The 11,017-nt window shown below is 43.1% G+C and overlaps 1 protein-coding gene across 1 annotated transcript; it reads left to right on the top strand.

The window, feature by feature from the left end:
* The first annotated feature begins 3,348 nt into the window (after window positions 1–3,348).
* Window positions 3,349–9,426, top strand: rtn4rl2b (reticulon 4 receptor-like 2b). The gene is made up of 4 exons (XM_020078847.2): window positions 3,349–3,758; window positions 5,167–5,393; window positions 5,500–5,733; window positions 6,925–9,426. Exons 1-4 carry the CDS (start codon window positions 3,710–3,712, stop codon window positions 7,795–7,797), a joined length of 1,383 nt encoding a protein of 460 aa, XP_019934406.2. The 5' UTR covers window positions 3,349–3,709; the 3' UTR covers window positions 7,798–9,426.
* The last annotated feature ends 1,591 nt before the right edge of the window (window positions 9,427–11,017 follow it).

Here is an 11,017-nt window from a genome sequence, read left to right as displayed (position 1 = left end):
CCAGATTATTCAGTGATCCACACACCACACTGATGGTCTGGTGGGAGTTGTCATGTTGTTATTGACAGTGCTTATGAAGTTTCACACGGGACAGAATCGTCTGGGGGCTAAAGAAATATCTCTGGCAGTTTGAACCTGAAATAACAGGGACACTCCTCCACAACAGCCTCTCTCAAATTCTCACCTGCTCTGGCACAACACCACGAGCCCCACAACGTCTGTCATGCCCAGCGTGTGTGTGTGTGTGTGTGTGTGTGTGTGTGCGTGTGCGTGTGCGTGTGTGTGTGTGTGTGCGTGTGTGTGCAGGGGACATGTGCATATGTAACAGGTTCTTTCCTTTTTCATCTGCGTCATCATCCTCAGTATCTAGTCGATTTAAAAATACAGTCTTGCATAAAAAAATGTATGACAGATATGAAGTGAAGGTGGGAGGAGAGGATGATAAAAATAAGTCTGTTAATGAGGTGATTATTTATGTGTTGTGTGTATGTGTGTGTGTGTGTGTGTGTGTGTGTGTGTGTGTGTGTGTGTGTGTGTGTGTGTATGCAAGCTTTTTCTAGGTGGAATCTGTTGCAAACACTGAGGATTTCTGTCTTGATGCAGATTTGGTAAACTCACTTAAAACTTTTTCATGCATCTGCTCTCTTTGATGGGAGCAGCAGGAGATGTTAATGGCCGCATGCTGTGAGTTTCAATGCTCTGTTTTCCATCTGATGTGGTGAGCTGCTGTCTGAACGCACATCAGTGCTGAACCAATGAATCACACAAAAGGTAACGACCTAGTGAGCTGATTGATGTTTCAGGCTGTAACCCAGATATAAGCACAACAAATGAATCCCGAATGAATCACTGAACGCAGTGACGTTCCTGTGGACAAATGTATATGGACACTTTTGTGTACCTGTGTTCTGGGGTTGTTGTTCATGGTCTGTTTCAGTATTGTGGAGAGTAGCCTAAATTTGCATGAGCCCTTTTCAAGGTCTGATACTGTTGCACTGTGTATTATAGTTTAATACTAATTTTACTGCTTTACATATCACTGGGAAAATGTTTTCTTTTTTTCACACAGTTGCAGTTACAGTGTTAAACACTTTTACAAATAAAACGTGAGATTTAAAAAAAATATTTATCATGAAACATTAATAGCACCACAAGGTACAACAGTTAATGCTACTTACATATGAAAGCATCAGTAAAGAATAATACATTAATCATACTAGTCATTATCTCACAAAGGTTTTTCATGTGCATGTTTTCAATCAATTCTAATGTAGTTTTACTTTGACTAATGCCTCATAGGGCAGCTTTGGGAGGAAAGAGTGCACTGGTTGTTTCACCCAATATCTTTGATGAACCTCACTCATGCTGAGTGATTTTTAGCATGTAATGTTTAGTTGTCCACATACTTTTGGCTGTATAAGATGCCTCTGTTTAACCTTTGCTGCCTGTTTTAGTGGCTACATGCACACACACATCTACAGCAAAGGTTTCTCTTATTTTACCTCTTCAAACTTTTTAAAGGGTAGTTAAGAGGATTTCATACGAATGCTTTTTAATTTTCAAACTCGTGGTGAAAGAAGAAAGACTGATGCCCACATTTAACCACGGTAGAAGGTTTTGCAAATATGAACTTTAGACATTGGAGCTTCTCTCCTGACACATCAACTAAATATCAAATGATTCATTGTCTTGTTAAAAAGTCTTTCGATGCCACAAATGACGCCCACATTTTGTCTGATTCATGAATTTCTCCACATTGCTATGGATTTGAAATAAGGTGCAGAACCTTGTCCTTTAATTCTCAGTGTTATGATTCTTGACCAACCCTAAACAAGGAAAAAAAACTTAGTCACAAAGAAATATAGAGAAGAAGCTTCCTGCCTTACTGGAATAGATTGATGAATGTATTTTTTTTAACACTTAGTGTATAAAAAGTCCACCTCTTGGAGATGCCTCATCCTCTTGACCCTGAAAATAGAAAAGGTCTTCATCACTTTGCATGTGTGTGTGTGTGTGTGTGTGTGTGTGTGTGTGTGTGTGTGTGTGTGTGTGCATGTGCAGGTTATGGAGTCAGCAACATGGACATGCTGTGTTTACACCAGTTCTAATGCCAGAGTACCCATGATTCACTTTGACATAGCAGCAGGCTGCTGAGAGTGAGAGGGCAGATCTGACTGCAGGAGGTGAGTGTGTATGTTGTGAAATACATTCTACATTTTATTTCTGTATGTATCATAATATATGTTTTACCCATGTCTCAAATTAGAAACAGGTGCAAACAGGGTTAGGTGCACAAATACTCCACAGTGTCTCTGGATAATCTTAATCAGTGGTATAGGCACTATGAACCTTGCACACACACACACACACCTATCCTATTGATACTCTCCATTGACCTTCATTTATTGTGGACAGTCAACAACCTTAACCCTAACATGACCGATTCATGCCTCACCCTTACCTTGACCTAACCACAGTTCACATCTTACCCCTAACCTGAACCATCTGCTCAGAAGTGATGTTTGGCCTGATCAGGCCCAGGCTTTAGTCCCCATGAGGTCCACTAGTCACACACACGTTTGCCTCCCTCATATACTTCACTTCAGCCAAGAAACAGTGTGACTCCACACTTGTGCCCCGCGCTGCGCTCACAGCTTGGAGCTGCACATGACCTTCCATGGAGCAGGTTTTGGTGAGTGTGTGTTCACTCAGGAACAGATGATGTGCATCATGTGGACCTGGCCCCGACGCGTGTCAAGCAAAGCAGAACTCATTAGTGAGTAAAAGCAGCCCACCCCTGCTCTGACACGACTCACAAGACCTCCGTGTCCCGTCCCATCCCACGTCCATGTTGCATGGCACCTTCCCCAGCAGCCTGTTTGTACTGGAGCCAAAGAATAATGAGAGTGATTCTGTGACTTATCCAGAGGGCACAGTGGCCTTCACCGTGGTGAGCCAGGAGAGGAATTGGCACAATATTCAACCAGGTAAGAGGAGGCCAGTTCGTTAGACCTTTAACAGTCAAATAATTCTGACTCTGTCTGTTTTCATAAATATGTGAAATAGGTCCATATGTCGTGTTAGATCATCTCGCTCCACCGCTGGGTTTCACCTTTCCCTCTCCGTCTGTTGTTCTGCATTGTAGGCGGCTCTCGGCTCGTGTCCAAACTGGCCTACACCAAATGAGACAAATGAGTTTTCACACCTACTGTCCTCCCCCAACCCCCTCGAGAGTACATGTGACCACACAAGCAGTTTTCTTGATGAGCAGTGGTCATGCCTAAAGATATTCATACTTCTTCCAAGTAAGTGTTGAAACTTCAAACAAGAACTCCACCACACATTATCTCCATTCCTGTCATATTGGGCTTTCCGGGAAAATGACAAAATAAGAAGCAGACGGTGCTGGGTTACTTTTTAAGGCAACACCACCGTGTGGACAGAGACACACACTCGCACTGCCGCTGCCTTTCCAGTCGCTTCCTGGGGGGGACTCTCACCCCTCCTCCCGGGCTGACGTAGAGAGGATCCCCCGCTGCCCACTTCTGTGGGCGAGCGCCTGCTACGGGTATAAAACACTCAGGAGTCCTTCAAGTCACCGTCATCAGGTCGCAGCGACTCGATCACCAGAGCTGAACCTCAGCAGAGATAGCAGCAAGCAGGCATCCCCACGCCGCGCAGGCTAACTCGCTTTCGGCTTTGGTTCGAGATGGACGCTCGTAGGACCATGAGGAGCTCCAGCGCCCACAACTTTAAGAGTGAGTTTTCCACCAGCGTGCCCCTGCACTTACAATGACTGGTCTTGATTTTGCAAATGCATTTCTGTGATTTGGTGCTGCAGCTTGTAAATCACTGGTTTTTAAAAAAGATCTTAAATCCCTGTGATATTTTCTTTTTCTGAGAACAGCCTTCATGTGGATAACTGCTGAATGTATGTTATTGTGGTTTTACGCACAGGCCTTTTTATGCAGGGATGCATGTTAATTGTATGTCAAGCTTGGTGTGTTCAATACCCAGTTAGTTTTTTTCACTTATGGGTGTTAGAACTTTAGAAGGACGTCACCTATAGAGTCAGAAGTGCGCGCTTTTTGGACAAATTGATGCGCAAATGAGCTCTGTCAAGTGTACGCTATTTAGGAATCCGGTTTATCCATCTATTTGTGCATTTATGTGATGGCATTTAAGAGAAATCATCTGCTTTTTAAATTTGTATAGGCTTTCCTGTAAAGATTACAGTAGGTTTAAACAAACATCCTCATCCAGTCTCTCCATCTCTTTTACGCACGGATAAATGAGCTTGATTGGTGCGCACATGACACTGAACTTTATTTCTCACTCCACTTTGATGTAAACAAGACTTACGGAGACTCTAGAAAGGGTTTCTCTTACACCTAAAAAGGTTCCAACTGAAGTTCTCCCTCTGCGTCCAGCGCAGCTAATAGTCCTACTTGTTAGGGGGTCAAGAGGTGAGCCGCTGGAAAATCTTGCGCGCAGGAGATGAATGGGAACTTCATCATTATTTCATGCATGTACTTTTCCCGTGGCGAACACTTTTGTGAGCGTTATCCGATCTGTGCCAAGAAGCTGTTGCAATATTAACAGGAACCGAAACCAATCCGGGTCTAGTTACCTGTTTTACGCGTGCTCCCTCTCCTATACCACTCAACGGAAAAGCTTTTGGGGGGAAATAGCCTGAGAACTAGGATAGCAGGTTAATGTAATGCACTGAAGCACGTGTGATCCCTGCTGGTTATCTCTTGTGGATCTTTATTCTATATTATTTGATGATTTTTCTATTTTAAATAGCTGAAATCCAGAGTTGTGTAATCGTGACACAATAGACATTGACACCTATGTAAAGTGATCAGGAGGATATTGATGGATGAATGATTTCTGTAATGTAATCTGGTGAATTATATATGAACACCAAAGTTTTAGGGATCATCAACAGGTCATGGGTGAGAGCACAGCTGTGCTAAAGACAATCACTGTGTTCAGCCTCAGGTTTGACAGACAACAGCAAAGAAAGACTTGTTCAATCACACACAATGTGCACATCAATCCAGAGCTTATCAATGCAACAATGTCCCTTTGCTGCTGACCTGACCTTAACTTTTGTTCCTTAATTTCTCATTAATAACCTGCTCTTTCTCTCCCTCTCTCCAGGTGGACTGTCCCTGTGGCTGATTCTGTGGCTGGTGGTGGTGAAGCCAAGCGGGGTGGCTCCGTGCCCCAGACTGTGTGTGTGTTACCCTATGCCCATGACGGTCAGCTGCCAGTCCCAGAACCTCACCATAGTGCCGGCTGGTGTGCCCTATGACTCGCAGCGTGTTTTTCTGCAGAACAACCGCATCACAGAGCTTCGCGCAGACTCTTTTGGCTTTGAAACTCAGGTAAATACTGACACTGCATGCTGCTGGATTGCCTTCATATGAATCCTGAATGCTTTTTGATTTGTCTTTAAAAAAAACTTGATTAATTTCTCTTTAATGTGTGCAGGTGCTGTGGCTTTATGGCAACAACATCACATGGATTGAGGCCGGGGCCTTCAGTAACCTGAGGGTTCTAGAGGAGCTGGATCTGGGTGATAACCCCCTGCTGCGGCGCCTGGAAGGTGGAGCATTCAGGGGATTGGAGAAGCTGCAGAGCCTGCACATGCACCGCTGCAAGCTGGCCGCTCTCCCCCATGACCTGTTCCACAAACTGTACAGCCTTCAGTTTCTCTACCTGCAGGTACAGCCAGTTTCCAGACATATACCCAGCAACACATACTTATATACTGTGCAAACACTCATGTACGTATGTGCACTTGATGTTTGTAGGAACACACGTTTGTTACAGTCTAGATTCATGAACACATCAGTCACTGTACAGTTTCCGTACACGTAGGCTGCACATCAAAGAGACAATACACAGATTGTAGAGACTCACATTTTAAATAGAGTAGGTTCAGTTTCACACTGTAACAACAATGAAAACGAAGAATACACATCCCTACAGAAACCTCAAACTGACACTTCTGTGATCATCATTTTATTTAAAAACACAAAGACTGCAAGACAGAAAGCTCAGAAGAATCTCTGTTAGAAAAGTGATTTCTCAAACATATAAATGAATGTAGAATCCATAAAAATCTTCCCACACACGTCCTCTCAAGAGGAGCAGTAGCCTCAACCCAGATGAGTCCAAATCAAACACATGGAAACCAAACTGTAAATACAAGCTAATATGCAAAAACATAGTAGATCTTCGACAAAAAACAAATAGTAGCAATAATAAATGCAACTGACATGCAATATTTTAACTAAACCAAATAAATCGAAAGCTCCATAAATTAAGCTTCTATCAGCCCCTCCTTATGCTCTTCAATTGAAAATAAAATTAAAAACTTAATACAGCACATCAAAACCAACACAATATAACCAAGTTACTTGTTAAGTTAAAAAAATACATAATCAACCACAATTTACACTTTTCTCAAACATTTCCAATGCTTGTCTTAAGTATTTAATCAATTCCTTCTTTCTGGGCAGTCACTTATTTCATTCAAAATTAGCTTCCAAAGGGTTTTCATTATCATCCAGTGTTTTTTTATCCACTGACTGTGAGATCTTAGCAGTTACATGTCCTTGTCAGAGAGAATCAAATCAATCATTCTCACAATCATTGTGGTTCCAGGTCACTTCTGATCACTGTAATGCTACTTTCAAATCGGACATTCACCATTGTCCACATACATGTATATTTACCACAGAGGAAGTGAGGGTCTTTTTGCCTCATATTACAAAAGATCTTTAAATAGATTTGTACTTCAGTTAAGATTGACAGATTTAAATGAAAATGTTTTGTTTTTTTCTTGAGGGCAATTTTTCCCTCCTGCTTTTCCACAGCACTAAATCTTCTTGTATTCTGACTTTTCTCCAGGAGAATCAGCTCCACTTCCTGCAGGATGACCTCTTCTCAGATCTGGTCAACCTCACCCATCTCTTCTTACACGGAAACCGCATCCGTGCCCTTTCTGAGAATGCATTCAGAGGCCTGGTCAACCTGGACCGCCTCCTCCTCCACGACAACCGCATCAGGCAGGTGAACCGTCGTGCTTTCCGTGACCTGGGCCGCTTGACCATCCTTTACCTTTTCAACAACTCCCTGGCTGAGATGCCAGGCCAGGCCATGAAAGACGTCCAGGGCATCCAGTTCCTGCGTCTGAATGGTAACCCTTGGTCCTGCGGTTGCGAAGCTCGTCCCCTGTGGGAGTGGTTCCGCAAAGCCCGCATCGCTTCCTCCGACCTCATGTGCATCTCCCCATCCCAGCGTCATGGCCAAGACCTCAGATTCCTCCGGGAGCTCGACTTCGCCCTCTGCCCTCTGCCTGACCCCGGCTCTCTGGCTGGAACCACCACGACCACCTTCAGCACCAAGACCCGCTGGTGGTTCTCCAAGAACAAGCCTGCGTCCTCTTCCAAGGCCTTGCACCAGAAGAACTCAGAGACAGTGAAGGCCTTCCCCTTCCCCGCAGTCAAGCCTCAGTACCCCCCCAAAACCCCCGAAGAATTCCTCCCCTCCAAGTATGAACTGTCGGATGATGAAGCGGCACTCCCCAAGCTGGACCCGGAAGAATACTGGGCCAACTACGGCAACGAAGACGCTTCAGTCCGCTGCTTCGAGCTGGAGTGCCCCCCAGGCTCCGACAACCCAGCATTCCCTTCATCCTCCCTCTCACTCATCACTCCATCCGTTCTCCAACTCATATTCCTCTCCACAGTCACATTCTCCCTTCATTTCCTTTTTGGCTGAAACCTTGCCTCCTCCACTCCTTTTTCCTCCTCTTAACTCTCCCCCTGCTCTTTCCCACTCTAACCTAAACCTGGATATTGATTCCTTTCAGCCACCTCCTCGAGGTGCTATACTGATGCAGGAGACAGGCGAGGCAGGAGGGAGCTATCGAGTACTACAGAGATCAGTAGAGCTGACGTAGAGCAGGACAGGATTTCAGTGTCGAAGTAGCTGCTGCTCAATGGTACAAAGTTTTAAAGCATCAGGGATAACATCATGAAAACTGAATCTGATAAAAAACAGTCTAAAGGCAAAAACCTGCAACGGTTTTGTGAAATAACACCGGTCAGATACAACACTGAGACAGCTATGGGGTCTCCAGATGTTTTTTGATATCACAGCTGTAAACAACGCAGGCGTTGGGATTTAGCGACAGCTACAACAAGTACTCACCATCCAATCACTGCTAACATTAATTTACCTTTACCAGAGAGATTTAAAGGTTTACATGGCAACACCAGAAGTAGGAGAAAGAGGTGGATCAAGAGGCGGTGGAGGAAAGAAAAGAGAATTAAAGTGAAAAGAAAATCAGTACGATGTGAGAAGAGAGAGTTTTAGATGCATATCCAAAGGCAGAAAAGGACGAGAGGATTGTTATATCTGCAGCCAAGCCTCCTCGCCTCCTTCAGATTCAAACTCTTGTGTGAGATGCCAGCAAACCTCCACCACCCACATCATCACTGTATATACACCCATCACACACCGCTCTGTATTTTAGCTGGCTTTGTACTTTCCTTTTTGTACAATTTAGGAAACGACCGCTTGTGGTGATAGAGAGATAGTTAGATCGTAAATCGAGGGCAAACAACTGAAATATGGAAACTCCTTCCCACCCCTTTTCTAGTCTCTTCCTCTTTCAGAAAAACGTGTTCCTGACTTCCCAGAGTGAATAGAAGATCCAAAAAATCAATGAGATTAAAGATTATAGTATAGATTCAACATATCAGAGCTTACTGTCAATGAGCAGAGATATAGATAAATAGATGCTTAGAAAAGACGTGTTTCGCTCGTCAGACTGTTTTGTGTGTGTTTTAGTTTTCTTTGTTGTGGTTGTGTGTGAGTGAACATGTAGGAGACTTACACAGAGACCTCCCCCTAAATGCACAAAATGTATATATGACTCAGACCCCAAACTGTTTCAAAAATGCACGAAAATGTGAATTGATGATTTTTTATTTTCTTAACATATTTAATAAATCCCAGGGTGTCATCTGGTTTCAATGACTCATATCTGTGTTTTACGCTGATACAAACAATAAACACATCAAAACAATAAAAATGTCACACATAAAACCATCTATTGCATATTGACGCTGCGTTAGACAACCTCTCTGACTCCAGTGAGTGTTTTTGGGTTTTAACTCAACAATGTCCAATGTCCAACACAATGCCAATCCTGATTGCGATGCGCATTATTCATGTCGAGCATATGCTCCTCCTCAACCCCAGATTTTAACATCTGACTCATCTGACTGTGACTTTCTGGATAGAACATGAAAGATACTGTGACGCTGTTAGATTCTGTATTTTTTCAATGAGAAACCTTGTTTGAGAAGTGCTTTATTCTATAAAAAAATAAATAAAGAATCAATCAAACAGAAGCGAGTGGTAGTTTCTTTGTTGTGTCACTGACGTCTTTGTTCGCTGAGAACGCTGCAAGGGAAAACCAAAAGTGGGCAACAGTTAGTCGGCTGCTACTTTAGGACAAACACAATCTATACGGACAAGAATAGAAAACTTGACTCACAAATATGGTTATCAATAAATGTAGTATCAATGAGTAAAGCTGACAACAGTACAGTGTTGCAACAGTGTATTCACAAAGCCCTCAATTTAATGTATATTGAACAGAACTGTTGCACGGGTATGTTAAACAGTATTGGACTGACATTGCAGTAAAATAAAGGACTTGGTGATGAATGTGATCAATTTCATCAGAGCTAATTACATTTTAGAACTGACGTCTGATAGCTTCAATGTTTTGGACAAATATAACAAGTCAAGAAATAGTTTTTAAACAGCATCATGTCAGAGGGCTCTTGTCAAACTCCATAGAAAAGGGCGGTGTTACTTGTCAGTATGCCTGTATGTGAAGTGTCACACAGTGAATGTGTGTGGAGAAGGTGACCAATCCCAACTGTGCTCTCTCCTCACTCCAGTTTGTTTCGTCACCATGAGCAGGCGGCAGCTATATTGAGCTGTATTAGGGGTGGGGGGTGTTAGGGGGAAGAATGGGGAACATGCCAGAATGAAAATGTGACGATGCGTCCCAGAATCTGCACCCACCCCCTCACCAGACCAACTCTCACCATGGTAATCATGATGATGATGAAGTCACACACTCTCATTCATGTGTTTTTACACGTGCACATACACTAATGCACACACTTGATCAAATTCAAATGGTGAAGTTTGGAGAAGTTTGGTGTAGCTGCCTGTATCCCCTCGCAAATACTCTTTCTTGTCTTCCAGCTCACAAATTATTCATCATTTTCACACCTTTCTTTGTTCCTCTTCTCTCTCTTTTGTTTTCCTCCTCTGTGGGGATCAAGCCCACATACATTTCTATACTTAACATGTCTTTTTGGGGGGAAATTTTCAACTCACACTTGCAGTTTAAATTAACTTGCACATTTTGGCAACAACAGATCTGATGCAGCAAATCATTAAGACGACATACTGCGACAATTATTTCAGATGAGTTAAGAATTAAAACTGTTCACATGACAGAGTTTGCAGAAATTTGAGTTGCTAGAATCAAGCATTGGAAATGTTATGAACCAGTGAAATTTCCCAGAATGTTCTAGTGTAGGGCCTTGTTTGTGAAAAGAAACTTAGAGGACCTACTGTTGTTTACCCAAGCTTTGGAAACTGTGAGTTTACTTTATGCAAAAGACATTGACTGTGACTCATAATTCACAGAATTGCAGAGATGGCATAACTAATGACCGTGGACATCCCCTCAGAGCTTTTGGTTCACCACCTCGAGAAATGCACATTAAAAACTTCAACCGTGACCGATGTGATTACTCTTCCCATATTTCCAAGTTACTTTTTCATGGCAGTGGAGTGGGCGTTCACCAACTGTGCATGAAGGCAGCTGCCTGGGTGGTCATGGGACATGTTTATTGTTATTCTGCTGCAGGAACACAACCAGGCCATTAGCAGAGAGCATTTCTCT

This window comes from Paralichthys olivaceus, chromosome 9 (assembly GCF_024713975.1).
Source record: "Paralichthys olivaceus isolate ysfri-2021 chromosome 9, ASM2471397v2, whole genome shotgun sequence".
Classification (NCBI taxonomy): Eukaryota; Metazoa; Chordata; class Actinopteri; order Pleuronectiformes; family Paralichthyidae; genus Paralichthys; species Paralichthys olivaceus.
Note: the sequence above shows the minus strand (reverse complement) of the source record. Positions and strands in the feature narration are given on the sequence as shown.

What these genes read in the sequence shown, in the direction of transcription:
- rtn4rl2b (XM_020078847.2), top strand. Translation starts at nt 3,710, where the DNA reads ATGGACGCTCGTAGGACCATGAGGAGCTCCAGCGCCCACAACTTTAAG. An exon ending in CTTTTGGCTTTGAAACTCAG is followed by an intron (nt 5,394 to 5,499) that starts GTAAATACTGAC and finishes TAATGTGTGCAG; the next exon opens with GTGCTGTGGCTTTATGGCAA. An exon ending in TTCAGTTTCTCTACCTGCAG is followed by an intron (nt 5,734 to 6,924) that starts GTACAGCCAGTT and finishes ACTTTTCTCCAG; the next exon opens with GAGAATCAGCTCCACTTCCT.